General features: G+C 32.3%; 3 protein-coding genes across 6 annotated transcripts; 1 reads left to right on the forward strand and 2 right to left on the reverse strand.

The window, feature by feature from the left end:
- Positions 1-1,527: 1,527 nt before the first annotated feature.
- Positions 1,528-6,221, reverse strand: LOC105630825 (70 kDa peptidyl-prolyl isomerase). 4 transcript variants are annotated; one of them, XM_012212800.4, is made up of 13 exons: positions 5,908-6,221; positions 5,716-5,802; positions 5,370-5,627; positions 5,193-5,273; positions 5,007-5,087; positions 4,084-4,278; positions 3,299-3,388; positions 3,030-3,205; positions 2,756-2,878; positions 2,505-2,651; positions 2,201-2,328; positions 1,997-2,117; positions 1,528-1,835 (listed from the first exon to the last, which is right to left on the reverse strand). In XM_012212800.4, exons 1-13 carry the CDS (start codon positions 6,104-6,106, stop codon positions 1,716-1,718), a joined length of 1,806 nt encoding a protein of 601 aa, XP_012068190.1. In that variant the 5' UTR covers positions 6,107-6,221; the 3' UTR covers positions 1,528-1,715. The 4 variants fall into 4 exon arrangements, with proteins under 4 accessions (XP_012068190.1, XP_012068192.1, XP_012068191.1 ...); XM_012212802.4 differs by having other exon boundaries at positions 5,915-6,055; XM_012212801.4 differs by having other exon boundaries at positions 5,894-6,020.
- Positions 6,222-9,807: 3,586 nt separating this feature from the next.
- On the reverse strand, positions 9,808-10,749 carry LOC105630824 (uncharacterized). Its single transcript, XM_012212799.4, has one exon. It carries the CDS (start codon positions 10,504-10,506, stop codon positions 10,030-10,032), a length of 477 nt encoding a protein of 158 aa, XP_012068189.1. The 5' UTR covers positions 10,507-10,749; the 3' UTR covers positions 9,808-10,029.
- Positions 10,750-14,261: 3,512 nt separating this feature from the next.
- LOC105630823 (alpha/beta-Hydrolases superfamily protein) lies at positions 14,262-15,810 on the forward strand. The gene is made up of 2 exons (XM_012212798.3): positions 14,262-14,744; positions 14,839-15,810. The coding sequence occupies exons 1-2, from the start codon at positions 14,356-14,358 to the stop codon at positions 15,737-15,739; spliced, it is 1,290 nt and encodes a 429-aa protein (XP_012068188.1). The 5' UTR covers positions 14,262-14,355; the 3' UTR covers positions 15,740-15,810.
- Positions 15,811-17,609: the final 1,799 nt, after the last annotated feature.

Here is a 17,609-nt window from a genome sequence, read left to right on the forward strand (position 1 = left end):
AACTCAGTACTGCGTAGTGTCGGAAATGGAAGAACGTTTTCTTTCCATTTTTTCGCAAAAAAATTGTGGAAAAAACAAGAGAAAGAAAGAAAGTGACCAACTAAATTGACCGCTAAACAGATTCAAACAGAGTGTCTTACCGATTTCATAAATGAAACCAGACAAGGCAGAGCAGCCAGGGCCACCTGTTAGCCAAAGCAAAAGAGGGTCTTTTTCTGCATTCCCTTGTGATCTAACGAAGTAGTAGAAAAGCTGCACATCCTCTGATTCGCCAACACCGATATATCTGATAAAACCATTAACAAAACAAAACAACCCAGTAAGTAACTTTGATCATATAATTTGTTCCGCTTAACATTTTCTAATTGAGATCAAAGACTCGCCCAGTTTCAAGTTCAAAAGGAAGTGGACCGTTAAACCCAGGCAGAAACTCAACTTTTGAGTGAGAGACTGCAACTTGTGACCAACACTGTAACAATACCACAAGGAAAAGAATGCAGAGATCACACAGAACTCCTACTCTTGCCATTTCTCACCACTCATTAGTAATAATTCTCTCCTCGACCAATTAGATTCGTTATTTATTTATTAGACATTCTGCTATTATTCTGGAAGAAAGACAAGTTTTGACGAAGGGGGTGGTTTGGTGGGATTATGACGATTAGGAAACGGGACCTTGGGGAAAAAAATGTACGGTTAAGAGTAGAGGCGTGAGCTTATTTTATTATCTTCTTGTGATATTTTATTTATTCAACTGGGACATTTTGATAAAAAACAACATAATGTTGCTAAATTTATTGACTAAGCGCAAAGAAAAAATTAATGAATACAACGACAAAAAGAATTTTATTTATTAGACGAAGGGTCATTATGGCCTGCTGGACCCTACATTGGTTGCTCGACATAAGTAGACCGTCTGTAGCTGCCTTTGCCCTCGTCCTCACCAAAATGAATAAAAAAGCGTGCCCATAATAAATCACATGTAAAATATCCAATAAAGGAAAACAATGGCCGAGTACGTAAATTTAACCGTAAAACTTTTAATTTTTACTTTTAACCATCCAGTACTTCAATTTAAAAATTTAACACTTTAATTTATAAAATTAAATCGTTATATATTTATTAAATGATTAAAAAATATAAAATTTATTATTTTAAAAAAATTATATTAACCACATATAAAATTAATATTTTACATATAAAAATCAAATACTTTAAAATTATTGTGGCCAGAATAACATAAGAAGGTATAAATTAATAGAAAAAATAAAATTTAGAGCGCCATAAAATCAATTTTGTAATTTAGAGTATCATAAGATTTTTTTTTTTTTTTTTCAAAATTTAAAGGTTGTATTATATATTCAGCCTTCAAACCTAATTATCTGAAAGGATAAAAAAAAATACATAGCAAATTTACCAAAAAAGTATATAAACATGGAATGGGTTGCCTTAACTTTTTGCTTTCGTATGAAGATAAACTAAAGAGAAATGCAGTAATACAAGGGAAACGGAAAAATGCAAGGGAGCTAGAATAAGAAAAGATTAGTTCCTTGCAGATTTCCAAGTATAGAGTCAAAATTTAGTGTACATACACTATAATGTTAATACTGCGTGCGAAAGGTGAACAAGGAGTTATGCTATAACATTACTATTTTGTTTTTCAGTCTGTTTATCATTTTGGCTGTGAGGGTTACAATTACATATTACAATTAATTCTAACAGGAATCAATAATCGTCCTATTACCAGCAGAACCTGCAGCATCAGTAAAATTTTCCATTTCCATTGCCATGACCTCTTCTTTCTTTTTGTCCTCTTCTTTCTCAACTTTCAGTTTCTGTAGGAGTCAGAATATCAAGAGATTCAGTTGCAATGAACATTGATGAAAATAAGCATTACTGAAAACAAAAAGTATTTCCAAGAAGCAAGAACAGGGTTTTCCATTGTTCCAACAGTGAATGGTTTAGAAGCAGATCGCAGAAGCTGAACGTCACTTACCTTGGTGGCCACAGATGTTTCCTTTGTCATATGTGCAAACATGTTAGAGTAAAGCTTTGCATCTCTCTTATTGCTTTCAGCTTGAAGTTGTTTCAGCATCTTCTGAAGTGATTTGACCTCCCTGAAAAGAACCATGCTAGTGAATGAAGCTAATTGAAAATTGTTTTAGGAATTCCTAATAAAAGGATGTCCATTCTATATTACCTGCTCTGAGGATCAACCTCAAGAGCTTTCTTGATGTCTACTTCAGCTGAGAACAAATCCAAAATTCGTATATATGCTTGTGCTCGCCTATACAAAGCTTTTACATTGTTGTACTCAATATCCAGCACCTACAGGAGATCAACATTTAGAACATAAGATGACATGTTGCCTCGAAGCATACTTGTCAGGCTACAGAATTGCACATGAAATGCTCATGGTAGAGCAATTATTAATTAAAGTACCGTTACACTTGTTAAAAAAAAAAAAGGTTCAGATATTTAGCGCGTGTCTTTCAGCACTACACCTTTGAACATAACTTGATTGCTCCCTGTAAATCATCAAGTTTGAGGCTACATGCAGCCCCATTCAGCCAGCACGACACAATTAACGACTTAACTAGCTTTTGCTCATTGTCTCCAAAGGATTCCTCTTCAACAACATAGTCCACAGCCTAATAGCATATGAGAAACAGTTAAGAAAAAATCGAAATCTCCAGGTACTACCCCAGTCAAGTTTATGTCACAACGATAATGATGAGAATATGATCAGAGCTACCTTATCATACTTCTTTCCTGCTTTTTGGTACTTCCCACTTTTAAATAAAAGATTGCCTTCTTCTTTCTTTATACAAGCAGCTTCAATTTTCTCCTGATTATTCATTTCCCATGGTGCTTTTTCCTACTTCTCAGAAAATAGAAATCACCAGGTTAGCACCATTTGGAATTAGAGTAAAATTACCTATGGAACTGCCCCTTTTTTTTTTTCTTGGCTTACAAATATAATCCAAATCGCAATTTTAGTTTTACCATGTGTTTGTTACTGTAGCTACCTTTAGAAAATCTAACATTTCAACTTCATAGACTAACACCGAAGATGGGGGTACAATAGCAAGATCTCGTTTTACTTCGATGCTTCCAAAACCATATTCCGGATGTATTGTCAACACTGCCTGCTCCCCTTTCTTCATTGTTGCAGCTGCACGATCTAAACCAGCAATCACTTGTTCTACATACAGCAAAATATAATAGTATAATGTCAAGTTTTACCTAACGAGTGAAAACCACAGTTCACGTACCATAAAAAAAACCACAAACTAACCTTCATCCGTAACAAATTGCAAAGGATGTTCCCCATCAAGTCCTTTCTTTTCAAATACAGTTCCTTCTTGTAGCCTAGCTGTATACCTAACTGCATGAAGAATTTTACAACAAATTTACATCATTTATTTATAGATATAGCTGAGACAGCGACGGATTCTCTGCCCCTGCGGGGATGGAGTGACAGAAGTTTTAAGAATTCAAAAAGATAATAGTCTAGAAATCCAGAGTCCAAAAAACAAATATTGCTCAGCCCAAACACTAATATTATAACTACCAATTCTCTACATTTTCTAAAGCATTGCTTTTCGCGAGATCCCCAAACACCGAATCCATGTCATTAGATGATCAAAGTTGGCACTTGATCATCTAAAAGAGTTTCTTCTAGTTATATGAAGGGAATCAAATCATTACAGCTGGCGTTAGTGTTGATTTAATTAATGCATCCTGAATAGGAAGGTCTGGACATGAAGCCAACCCATGATGGGAACAAGCATCTTATACTGATACATCTTCAAGCTTAACAAGAACCTAACTGTGCACATGCAGATTATTTTGCTAACAAGGATCATGCTAGCTCTCTGAGCTTCAAGTAAACTTAAGGGGCACACAATCCACCTGTCCCACCAAGGATAAGTATCTTTAACCAATGATGTGTCAATTACTCGAGTATTCCTAATTAGGCAAAATTTCAGTGAATATCATTTCATATCCATTTATGCATCCTTACACAACTGGTACTCATGATGTTGATGGAAATTATCATGCATATATCAAACTACTCACTTGTTACAATGGCACCTTCATTTGCAACAAGGGTGCCCTCCCCTTCCTTCAAGATCTTCTTGAGCACCTTGGCATCACCAGTAACATCAACAACAGGCTTGAAGGACACCAACTCCAGATCCATGTTCAGTATTGAGTTTTGTGGGACTGAATGGATGCCACCATTAGCATCCATTCCCTCCTCTCCAAAACCATCTGCAATTTTATAGTTTACATAAATCAAAATAAAAAAACGAAAAAAAAAAAAAAAAAAAAAAAAATGAGAACTCATGGCCATCATGTAGATGAAAGGGCTAAAATTAGAAAAAAGGCAATATGACACTAACTTATTTATCTATCTTCCTGCAGCATCAGTACTGCACTCCATTGACTCAAAAATGATGTTTATAGTTTTTGTATAAAGTTCTCAAGATCTAGTCGCAAAATTTAGACCCTAGCACTTGCTTCGAGAAAACAAACAACACAGACACAGAGAGACCATATTTAGATTTCAGAAGCAGTGGTTTTCACTAGCAACTCGAGTAAGACAACAGGAAAGTACTAATTGAATATGTACCTCATAATTAAAAAGCAGAGATTAAAAAAACATGGAAGGTACTAAGATGACATCACCAGGAAATTAGTCTACAAAGCTCACTCCAATCATCCACCAGCATGAAGAGTCATATGTACAATTCACTATCCGTTTACCGTTACCCTAATTTATGTTGAACATAACTGACAATGACACTTCTATATATATATATATATATATATATATATACAGGAGTTCCCCAACGCAAAGCAAATCAATAAAAGATAACTTGAAATTGATCGTTGAAATTGGTAAATGGATTCCTTAGGAATTTATTTCTATTCATTTTCAAGACAAAAAATCTATAAAGCAATGTACAGATATTAACTAGTAATGGTGAGAAACATACATTGAGGTTGGACAATTAATTTAACCTTCTCTCCTCTTCGCATGGTTATGAGAGCTTTGGGCAATGCTGGACATAGATGACCTGAAAAGGGAAAAAATTTTCACTAGTCCAATTCAATAATCAAGACATATCTGATAGCTCATGTAATCAGTTGAGTGTCATAAGAGTCCCATTGATCAATATTACCATCTTTTAAATGAAATTCAATTCCTTCTTCAGGCGTTTGTCCAACAACAGTGCCATCAGCAAGTGTCACTTCATACTTGACTGCACTAACCAAAGGCCACCACATTATTTCATTCAACCTTTAAAATGATTAGGAGGAAGGAAACCAAAACACAAGAAAATGAGCAGTTGACGTACCATGAACTTCATCCATGTCACCAGGACGCTCAATCCTGGTCCCCCTCTTCATAATTTTCTTGATAATTCCACCATCTTTGCTCACATCCACAACGGTGATCCAAGAAATGAGTTCAACCTCAAAAAGAACCACAGAATTCGGCGGCACATTATCACTTCCCGAAACTCCATAACCCAATTCAGCAGGCACAGTGAACAATGCACATTCCCCCTTTTTCATACTAATTATCCCATGATCCAATCCAGCAATCACATCACCTATCAACCCACAAACAGTAAAATCACTGAAGAAAACCAACGCAGATAAAGCATAGGGATAATACACAAATATATTGGAATAACCCACCTTGACCAAGTTTAAGAGTCATAGGTTCACCTCTGTCTCGAGTAGAATCGAACTTGGTCCCATCAAGCAAAGTACCCACGTAATGAACTGCATTCAATCAGAGGATCACTTTAGTAAATAGACATGGTTCATCCAATAAATTGAAGTAAATATAGCAAAATAAGAAATGTATATATACACATATATAGGTACCGGTAACCTCATCATTGAACTCGGGGGTTTCCCAGCCTAGACCGCGCTTGAGGAGCTTCTTTTTGATACCAGAGTTACTAATCTCCCTCTCTTCACCGACCTTGAGAGGTGGAGCTGACTCGATCACCTCTCCTGGTTCTTCATCGAGCTCGTCTTCGTCATCAATGTCTGACAAGTGCGCCCCTTTCTCCAACCTCATTCGGCAATTCAATCGTCCTCCGATAACTAGCACCGAGATTTTGAAATTTTTGCCAGCGATAAATGTAGTAGTTTCTGGATGTGATCGATTCGGAAACTACGTGGCGGGACGATAACGCGCTTGTGATTTACTGTGAGAAGCAAAAGGGCATGTTTTGTGATTTTTATTGGATTATGAGGGTGTTTTAGTAATGGATCGTTTCCAGTTTATTGGGTTGAAGGACCATGGAGTGTTCTGAACAATTGAGCAGCCCATCTTGCTTTAGTGGGCTACAAGGCCCTTAATATATACTAACTCCGTCTCATTAATTTTCACACTTTTTTATTTTTCAAAAAAATTAAGAGTGTTTTTAGACACATCTTAAGGAGAAAAGAAAATCTGAGAGGAAAATTAAAAAAAAAAAATTCTCTTGATATTTGGTTGTTGAAGAAGAAAATAAAGACGGAAAATGATTTTATAAATAGTAAAATTATGAATTTAATATTTTTTTAAAATATATATATAACAAATTAGGATAAATTTATAATTTTAATCATTTTTCAATTAATTATTTATAATTAAGAGAGAAAATTTGGTGAAAATACTCCCTTCATTCCTTAATAAACGTCCATTTTGCCAAAAAAAAAAAAAATCAATTTAAACGGCCATATGAAATTGAAGTAATGTTATGCTTTTATTTTCAAATATATCATTTTAATTCAATTGAGTAATAAATTGAGTTTATCATTACTAGAATGGCATTTCAGTAAAGTCTTAACCCTATTAATGGCTTTTAATAATTTTCTTAATTATTGTGCTTGGGCAAAATGAATTTCTATTAAGAAACGGAGAAAATACCTAAATAAAAGAAAAATTAGAATAAAATAATTAATGTTACCTAATTTACGAAAGAGATAGCAGCACTTAATCTTCCCAAGCTTTCTCTTTCCCTCCTTCATTTTCTCTGACTCAATCGCGAGAAAATTTGCCATATTCGAAATTGCTCCCGATAAGTTTATCTAACTAGCTAAGCCATTTTCAAAAAAAACAAAAAAACTAGCTAAGCCAGCACACCGCTAGTTTCAAAACTATGGGCCCCAACGGACAAAAATGCACTATTGATATTTATTTGACTTGTCTGCCTGTCTGTTGAAATTTTCAATTTTGCAATTGTTGAAAAAATAAATCATGGTAGGAGAAATTGTAATTTTAAACACTTTTATCTTATTATTGTTATTATTGCACGATGGGACTCTTTTGATAAATAGGATTCGAATGCACATATTCACTCTCTGCTTTTAATTGATAATTATAGTACATTTGATTGGCAATTCAATTTTACTTTAAATCTGAAAATATATGGTACGAAATTTAAAAATATACTGATCTATTTCATACATAAGGTAGCAAATTAATTATTTTTTTCTCTTTCATTCCTTATATGATTCAAATTCAATTTTAATCCTTCAAAGTAATGTGGAAACATTAAGGATGAATATTTAAAACTGATCGAATGCATAATTTTCTCTCTAAATTTTTTTTTAAATTGTCATTTGTGTTTTTTAACTTTGCAGGTGACTACTTGTATTCCTTAAATTGCGTCTTTTTTAGATTCTATACTCCTGAACAAATTGAAGTTTTTACGTGAAATACACTCGCATTGATGTGTCATAAGCAGTTGATTTCCACATGTTTAAGAAATAACAGGAAAGAAAAAAAGAGAAAAATGAAAAATATTAACACCTCTTTGCATGCAAGAGACTGAAATTTGCAATTGAGAGGAAAATCAAAAAATCTCAGCGCCTCCATCTTATTGAAATCCCTTTCTCTCACAAAATACAATTATGTTTTAACTCTATTGTATGGAATTTAAAAAAAAAAAAAAAGAAACATAAGAACATAAAAATAAAATAAATCAGATTCAAAGACACAAACAGATTTAAAACTTTAAATTAAAAAGAGTTTTCTTTGACGAAATCGATGCTAAATCTAAGATAAAAAATCTCCTATAATACCAACAACACAATCTAGAGACTACAAATACCCAAAGTAAGATATAGGTAAAAATAGAAATTGAAAAAAAAAAATCATACAAACCTGCATTTGTAGTTTCGATTTCATTAACTATAAAATTATTAGAAAATGTTGGTTTGATTTTGATTATAGAGAAACAGATAAGATGAAGAAGAAATAGATATGTTGAGAGAATGAGAAGGGGAAAAATAGAGAGAGCAACTGAGAGAGAAGATGAGAGATAAAGTTGGAATGATTTTAAAATGTAAAATGATATCGTTTTCTCCACGCTGGACAAAGTTTAAGGGGTTCACGCTCTCATATGTGTTTGAGTTCACACAGCTCTTTTATAACATGTCAAGGAGTACAAAAGCTACAGAAAATGTAACTTAAAATATACAAACGGTTTCTCGTAAAATTAAAAAGCACGAATGACAATTTAAAAAGAGTTTAAAGGAGAAATTCGGCCATTTAAAATTTTGTGTCCGCACTTCGTCCTTCAAATAATTATAACACTAAAGAAAACAATTGATTACATTTAAGTCGACTAATTACAAGAGGAAAAAGTGACACTAATTTGACTGCCACGACTCCTTCAAATTTTATTTACCGAATCAAATCAGAAGAATACTTTATAATAGCCGCCGGCCACTGCATGATTAAAATAAACTGGAAGACTCTTGTTTATTTTCTTATTCTTTCGATTCACGAATTCATTTAAAAGGATTGTCATTCCAGTGGATGTTTTGTTTTGGATATATATATATATATATATATATATATATATACTCACTAAATACGAAATATGCTTATTTAAATGAAGCTAAATAATGAAAATAATCTTATAGATGTATAAATTGGCGAGAATACCTGAATTAAAAGAAAAAAAAATAATTTTATAACATTTGTATTTGTTGGGATATCCTCTCAAGTCCCACATCGGATAAAGAGGAGAAATGGAACCAAAATATAATGGTTCAAACCCAACCCATTAGTATGAGGCCTTTTGGGAGGTGCCCAAAAACAAATCCGTGAGGGCTTGGCCCAAAGTGGATAATATCATACTAATTCGGGGTTGGATGGTACACGCGGTCCCAACAGTATTTTAATTTTTTAAAAAGAATAATTTTATTTTTAGTATTGAGCGAGAGAGATTTGAACCTGACAATAATCTATTACCATATTATACATATATTTACTATTAGATCATATTTTAATGTGCAAATTATATATTTTGATGACAAGGAATTTATCAAATTAAGTATCTATTTTTTAGGTGATTTTAAATTTTAGCATTAATGCCAGGATTATCAGAAGAGCCTTATTCGAACATCATCCTTGCCCTGCGTAATTTTACCAAATTAGGAATGTTTTTAGTTACTTGCTTTGACTTTAATCTACTTCTAAATTTTTGTAACAGAAAGTCAAGAGATAAAGCCGTCACTTACCAGCACAAATTAAAGACATTTTCAAGTTTGGCTATATAATGAAAAATCAAATTGAATGCTGATGACAAGAGGTTGACAAGTTAAAAGCCAAAAGTTAAAAGAAAAGAAAAGGTCTAATGAAAACTACGAGATCTGGATATCGGATTAAGCAGGTTTTGATAACAGGATCTGAATACCGTCGGCTTAAAAAAAAAACAAATCCTTTTAAAAACGTTTTGTCAGAGTTCTCATAGAAAACTGAATCTTTATATCCAGTTGATATGCTAAAAATAAGCAGTGGATAATCATTATTACTTTCAATTGGAAGTAGGATTAACTTCATTTTACAAGAAACTAAATAAAAACTAATATAAACCACATTGCAGTTTGATTAAATTATCTTTTCACAGAAAGATCTGACAAAAACAACAGGAATATTTAAAAAAAAAAAAAAAAAAAAAAAAGGAAACAGAATTAACTTCCTTCCCAATCTCAAAGAAATTATCAAAAAGCAGCACCTGTTTTACCAACAGCATAGCTTCTGCTTCTTGGATACAAATCTGCTTTTGTTCCCTTCTTTGAACCGTCAACACTGCCTTCTTCTTCCATGCCTGGTTTCTCCTCATCAATCCTTCCCATAAATCCCATCCCTACACTGCAACTCTTAGGCAATTGTTGTTTCGTCGATGCCTGCTTCATTTGCTGCAATACCATATCGATTTCGTTCTTGTGGCCAAGGCTTCTGACGGAAGCTGCCCTTATAAGCTCTCTGTAATCGTCATTGTCATTAGACATAGATGAACCCATACTGTAACTCTTAAGCAAGTTTCCGTTTGGCAAGGATGTGCAGTGGCTGTAACTGGTTCTAGCAGCGCAGCTAGACATGCTGTTAACGTAAAGATCCCTTGCTTTGCCCAATACTTTTATTGGAATTGTAACGATTTTCATGAATTTGCTCTGGTTGTGCCCTTTAGCCCTCATGACGACAAACAAAACAAGAAAAAGAAAAGCAAGAATTCAAAGTTCTTATTCAGTAGGGAGTTTTGTGTTTCTTGAAAGGTCGAACAATTTGAGAAAAGGGGTGGTGTGGGTTTAGAAGATGTTTAGAAGATTATTTGCTTATGTATAAGAAGCAAATATGAAGGAGAGGTATGAATGGTGCCTGGGTTTGGACTTTTCAAGAGCACACCGTATTGGAAAAGCTTGTAAGCTATCATATGAGATAATTAATGACAACGTGTAAAGAGAGTATACTTTATAAAAATAAACAAATTGAGTGATTTATGAAATTTCGTACGGTTTGAATTTTGGAATTTAATTTGCTCTTATCCTATCTTTTTTTTTTGCTGAGTCACTTTTATGTTTATTTTAGTTTCCATGCCACCAGCAAGTCTACAGTGATCAACTTTTTTTACCATAATTTTTTCTATTCACAATGATTGATTATCCGACCTCTTATTTTAGGAACCATAGTTTTTTCAACTCAAATCAATCTCATCAATACATTAACAGCTGTTTTGGATTACTATATATTTTTTTTGCTAATCATTATTTGATTATTATTCTTTTGTATAATTATTTCACTAGAGTTTGTTTTAAGAAATTATTTCACTGTTGTTATTACTATCGGTCTTCTTTTTTTTTATGCCAAACCAAACTTTTTGAAAAGGAGGTAGGTTATTTTTAAAGGTCTACGCGTAAAATTTTGCATGTTTTGAAATTGTTAATAAATTACACAATTAAAGATCTTATCATAAAAATGTTGAGGCCACATGCATAGACTAAAAATTAAAACTACTATGCATATGCATGTTTGGTGTGATGAAAGAACCTTTCCATTTATTTAAAATATATGTTATTTTTATTAAAATCAACTGAAATTAGTCTAAATTTTTTCATTAAATTGATAGATGTTGGTTGAAGGAATATATTCAAACTTAGGTGCCCTCTTTTAATATGTATACGTATGTTTTTAATAAGATGGCAACATAAACATTTAATTTAATCAACTTATCAACCATATATTAAAAAATAAACGTTGATCGATAATGTCATGACTTTTTTTTTTTTATACTGAAATATCTTTTATCAAATCGTAAAACCTTATATCTACTCGCGTTGGATGGACTATCAAATTATAAAATATTTTATTGAATTTCTAGCGGATATTTACTCTATTCATGTGAATGAACTCTTAATTTTTAATCTCATTTAGATATAAAAATATTAAACTTCTCGTTTCAACACATATCAGTCAAATTATACCTTACTAGTCATGACTTTGGCTAACTCAGTATTCTAACAACATGAAAATATTGCACATCAAGATATAGTCTAGTGATAAATGTATATAAGAACTGATAATAGATTGATATTCCAATTCTCTTTCCCAATACTACAAAAAAAAAAAAAAAAAAAAAAAAAAAAAAAACAGCATGAGCGTTATTGCGTTAATTAATGCACAATAATGAGGTAGGCATGATTCTAAAATTAGTTAGTCAGTAACCCTTTTAGTTTCAAAACCGGAATTACCAACAAGAACCATGGTCCTATTTCCATTAATTACTTGCTTGCACGTGTCATTTCTCAATTGGTCAAGAAAAGCGTAGAAGCGAGACTAATAAGTTTTTCAAGTGAGAAGTAATCCCCAAAATCAAATTCAATTAGACAATGACATTTCGGTTCATTTATTTTCAACAATTAACAACTTAATATTTTAAAAAATCGAACTATTTAAATTATAAAATTTATTTATATATTTTATGTACTTTAAAATTGAATTCATTACATTTATTATTTATATATACGTTATAAAAAATGAATCACAACAATCTTCAGGCATCAAAAAATATATCAACTACACGTCATGGATAAGACATATACAGAAAGCAATGACTTGGAGTCTACCTTGTTGGATGCTCCGAGTATAAATATTTATTAATTTTATTAAGTTTTTTCTAGTTAATAATAAATAATAAAAAAGAAAAAGAAAAAGAAATTTATTGCTGATAAAAAAATAATAAAAGGACTTAAGAACCCACAGGCGCCCACTGGGTAAAAGTAAACAATTAGGAAGACTCCTATAATCTAGCAATCGTTATCCATTCAATTCAATAAAAATGTTAGTTGTACGCCGTTTGTTTTGAGGAGACATTTGTGTACATATTTTAAAACTAAATTAAATAAATTAGGTGTAAAATGAAATTGAAATAGTATGGTTTAATTCAATTTTTTAAATGATTTAATGACTTCTCTTAAACAATGATTACTCCTAAATAATACAACAGCAGACGGCAAAACGTGTGAGAGCAGTATGGAAAGCAAACTGAAATAAATTAAACAATCAGGATAAGAACAAATAAATCATTATTCATTATTCTTCTTCTAATGTGTTGAGCAAATAATAATATTGATTTACTAATCAGTTTTGGTCTTTTTAGTACTTTCGCTTGTGTTTGGATAAAAGATTTTAGAATTAAGATATCTTAATTATAATTTTTTTACTAATTTAATGACTATAAGGATGACTATTCTTATTGTGTAATTCAAAAATAAAAAAAATCATGTTAATATTAATAAATTTAATATTAATATTAATAAAATAAAATAAAAGTAAAATGAACCTACGTGGCTAATAAAGAATGAGCCAAAGGGAGAGAGAGAAAAAACTATTTGATTTTGGGTAGCGTAACTCCGCAAGCGCCAAATATTAGGCGACTTATACAATTATTAGAAATTGGTCAAAGTTTGATTGGAGAAGACAAAATATATATTTAATTATTTATTATGGAAGCTAAACAATTCAAATACTTATTGCACGAACCATTATAATAATATGCACCTGATTTACATGCAGCGATTTTCCTATTTTTTAATTATTTTTAAATCCAAAGAATTTAGACGTGTAATCATAATAATATAAATTGAAAGATCCACGGCAGCTGTAAGTTTACTTAACCACAGTACAAGTTTTTTATAATTTTATTATTGCAGGAGATTTCAGCTATCTCAGGATGGGAAGAAGACTTGTCCTGTATTAGTTTTTTAGTTAGCGATTGTATGTTAGGATATTCAGGATTAAACTCCATCCTTTCTATCTTTGTTTTCCAAGAAAATAAAAAATAAAAAACTGGAAGGCCAGGCCGGATTTTGACCGATAAATACTTTAACAAGAACGATTAGGTTTTTTAAGAGTATATCAAACAGTTGGTTCCATGAATCGCATGGAGTTGGTCAAAATTGAAAATATTTCAATTTTTTAAAATATAAATCAAAACGAACCAATTAATTATATAACTGAATTAAAACAAATCGGTTTAATTCAATTTTCAATTGGCTTAACGAGGTTTGATTTTTTAAATTTTTTTATTAAAATAATAATCAAATCAGATGTCTTGAAAACCAAACTGGCAATTAGATTTTCTTGGTTTTGATTGATTTATGCTCAGACCTAGCCTCATGAATTTTCTTATTTTCTTCTGAAACGCTCATGAAATTTGCTTCTTGCTTTGGGGCGAAAGCCTGTAGTATTTACGTTGTCGTTGGGCCTACGACACAATAAGAAGTGGGCTAATAAGAGGCCCATAAATTGTGGGTAGTTGGACGCCCTTGCCTCAATTTGGTTATTGCTTTGGGTCAAAGCCTGTTTATATTGGTCCTATCACATAATAACAAGTGGTCCAATAAGAAGCCCAACGATTACGGGTAAGTTGCACGACGACGTGGCAATTCCATCACTTCACATTCTCTGCACAGAATTCTCAGATTGGCAAATTTGGATACCAATTGCCCATTTAGAAGTAGCCATTACTGTTCTGCTTGAAACAAGAAATGAAGAATCGGGTGCTTGAACTGGGAATACTGTCTACGGTTATGATGTTGTACGCGTGTCAAGCAACAGGCAATCTCCACCCTCTGATTCTAGTACCAGGGAGTGGAGGAAATCAGCTAGAAGCCAGACTAACTCGGGCGTACAAGCCGACGAGCCTTTTTTGCAACCGATATTACCCGGTGGTGAAACAAAAGGAGGGGTGGTTCAGGCTATGGTTTGACCCGAGTGTCCTATTAGCACCATTCACCAAGTGCTTTGCAGATCGTATGATGCTTAATTATGATAAAGATTTGGATGATTATTACAATGCACCTGGAATTGAAACCAGAGTCCCTAATTTTGGCTCCACTCAGTCACTTCTCTACCTTGACCCTCGCCCCATCGTCAAGTAAGCCTAACTAGCTCTTGTTGTTATTTGTCCTGATTGTTTTATTTTTGAAAAATGAAGTCTTTAGAAATGAGTTTTATTACATTTCGTTCAGGCATATATCAGCATACATGGCGCCGCTGGTGGAATCACTCGAACAAATTGGATATGTAAATGGCAAAACACTATTTGGAGCTCCTTACGATTTCCGATATGGCTTAGCTGCAGAAGGTCACCCATCCAGAGTAGGTTCAAAATTTTTACAAGATTTAAAAGATTTAATAGAAAAAGCAAGCGCCCAAAATGGAGGACAGCCTGTAATGCTTCTCTCACATAGTTTAGGTGGCCTTTTTGTCCTTCAACTTCTCAACCGAAACCCACCTTCTTGGAGACAAAAATTTATCAAACACTTTGTTGCTCTTTCTGCGCCATGGGGTGGCGCTGTGGAAATAATGCTTACTTTTGCTTCAGGAAACACACTAGGAGTGCCCCTTGTTGATCCATTGCTTGTAAGAGGAGAGCAAAGGACATCAGAGAGTAATTTATGGCTTTTGCCTAATCCAAGTATATTTGGTAGTAAAAAACTTGTTATTACTCCAAATGCTAATTATTCAGCTTTTGAAGTTCCTCAATTTCTTAATGATATTGGATTCTCAGAAGGCGTTTATCCTTATAAATCGCGCATTTTACCCTTAATGGAAGGGTTAAATGCGCCTGAAGTTCCTATTACTTGTATAATCGGGAGCGGCGTAAAGACGCCGAAAACTCTTGTATATGGGAAAGATGGTTTTAATAAGCAACCAGATGTTGTTTATGGAGATGGAGATGGCACAGTCAACATGGCCAGTTTGTTGGCGCTGGAGTCTTTTTGGGCTGATAAGAAAAATCAACCCCTTAAGGTAATGAGAATAAGTGGAGTTTCTCATACATCAATACTTGACGAGGAATTATCTCTTAATCAAATAATTGAAGAAATTTCTTGTATTAATTCTAATGCAATGACCTCAGTAGTCTGAGAATTTCATGCCATTTGGAATGTAATGTATTATTAATTTTTTGATGAATGATTTATTAATAATTGATTTTATTTGAATATTTCACATGGGTTAGAGTGTTGGGACCGCGCATACCCTCGCTCCAACTCTGGATTAATATGATATTGTCCGCTTTGAGTCAAGTCCTCACGGATTTGTTTTTGGGCACCTCCCAAAAAACCTCATGCTAATGGATTGGATTGAACCATTATATTTTAGTTCCTCTTCTTATTTTTGTTCGGTGTGGGACTGAGGTTATCCCAATATAGAGTTAAAAACATGAAAGAAAATAACTTTTTTTACTAGATTGAAAATATCAGGTTATGCGATAGAAGGTAAGTAGCTCTTTCTTTCATCGAAGGCCTTGTCTAGCAATAGTATTCGAGTTAGTTTCCTCTATTTCGAATAATTGTACCATTTAGTAGCTAAAAAATTAATATTAGTGGAGCAGATAATAACTAACTGCTGCTAAAATAATTAATATTATCAAACAGACTCTAAATTAATAAAAATTATCGTGATCAAAATACTCAACTTGAAACTTGTGGGTCAAAACAATTAATTTTAATTATATTAAAATGGTAAAAATGAAGTCTTTAGGATTGGAACCCATGACTCACCTTAGCCATTTGAGATAAGGGACATTGTCATTTTTGGTTGCTTACTGTTGGATTGTTATGATTTTCTTGTAATAATACTATTATATCCTCAGAGATTAAATGGTAATTAAGCAGATATTTAAACTGAATTAACGATAAGTTTTTATTTCATGTAGTTATTGAGGCTGGACCGGCCCAAAACCCTAAACCCAAGAACTTTATGTTAAGCCTTAAGGTTCAGATGTAAATAAACTTGCCGTGTAATATTTGTTTAGTTCATTAATTATTTAATTAATAGAGGTGATTTATAATTTTTCGTGCAAGCGTGGAAGTGGTTCTGTGACTGTGGTTGTCTGTTTAGTTTATTGATTCTGTAATTATTCGACTGCCAACCTCAATTTCTGCTTTTTGACTATTTGACTGTGAACCGAAGCAATTTTGTTTTTTTAATTTTGTTTACTGGGACGGGCTTTTCCACTTTATTTTATTTAGCTGCCATCATCGGTGTATCTTAATCCAACCCAATGCATCCTCATGTTACTTCAATTTGCTTATAAAAGATTAAAAATAATCATATAATAATAAAAAAATAATTTTATTTAATTTTGCTTATAAAATGGTTGTTAATGCTTCGATTCAATACAATCTCATTTAATCTAATTCAACACAACTTAGTAAATTTAAAAATAAAATAGACCGATTAGATTAATTATCTTTAAATTCACGAATTTAAATTGTGTTATGGATTCATTAGATAAATGAATATATTATATAAACGGATAAACTCGACCCTGTTTTTTTTATTTTATTTCTAATCTTGTAATACTGCTTTTAATATATTTTGTAATTTGTCAAACTTCTTTTACGATTAATTTTTTTATTTTTTAAATAATTATAATTTATTTAATCCAATATTTATGTTGATCCAATATCCAATTTAATTGAGTAAATAAATATTGACCTGTAAATTAATTATAGATACTTTAAATTACACCTAAAGTGATTTGTTGAGCTATTAATAATGTCGTTGTAAATCTTTTATGATGGTATGACTTTAGAACCATATACTTATTATTAAATAATAATCAACTATTATTTTAAAAAGATCAACAATTTGTCATAATTCAGTAAATGTTTCTAATTTTGTATAGTAAATCTTAAGAATCATAAGTACATTTATTTCAAAACAAAGAAAAAAACAAGAAATTGATAATTTGTTTAAACAAATTAACCCAATCAGACGATTCAAAGGA

This window comes from Jatropha curcas, chromosome 9 (assembly GCF_041381405.1).
Source record: "Jatropha curcas cultivar XTBG-Jc1 chromosome 9, XTBG_Jcur_1.0, whole genome shotgun sequence".
Taxonomy (NCBI): domain Eukaryota; kingdom Viridiplantae; phylum Streptophyta; class Magnoliopsida; order Malpighiales; family Euphorbiaceae; genus Jatropha; species Jatropha curcas.

What these genes read in the sequence shown, in the direction of transcription:
- LOC105630823 (XM_012212798.3), top strand. Translation starts at nt 14,356, where the DNA reads ATGAAGAATCGGGTGCTTGAACTGGGAATACTGTCTACGGTTATGATG. An exon ending in GACCCTCGCCCCATCGTCAA is followed by an intron (nt 14,745 to 14,838) that starts GTAAGCCTAACT and finishes CATTTCGTTCAG; the next exon opens with GCATATATCAGCATACATGG.
- LOC105630825 (XM_012212800.4), bottom strand. Translation starts at nt 6,106, where the DNA reads ATGAGGTTGGAGAAAGGGGCGCACTTGTCAGACATTGATGACGAAGAC. An exon ending in TGAAGGTGCCATTGTAACAA is followed by an intron (nt 3,389 to 4,083) that starts GTGAGTAGTTTG and finishes TTCTTCATGCAG; the next exon opens with TTAGGTATACAGCTAGGCTA. An exon ending in GAGGTTGATCCTCAGAGCAG is followed by an intron (nt 2,118 to 2,200) that starts GTAATATAGAAT and finishes GGTTCTTTTCAG; the next exon opens with GGAGGTCAAATCACTTCAGA.
- LOC105630824 (XM_012212799.4), bottom strand. Translation starts at nt 10,506, where the DNA reads ATGAGGGCTAAAGGGCACAACCAGAGCAAATTCATGAAAATCGTTACA.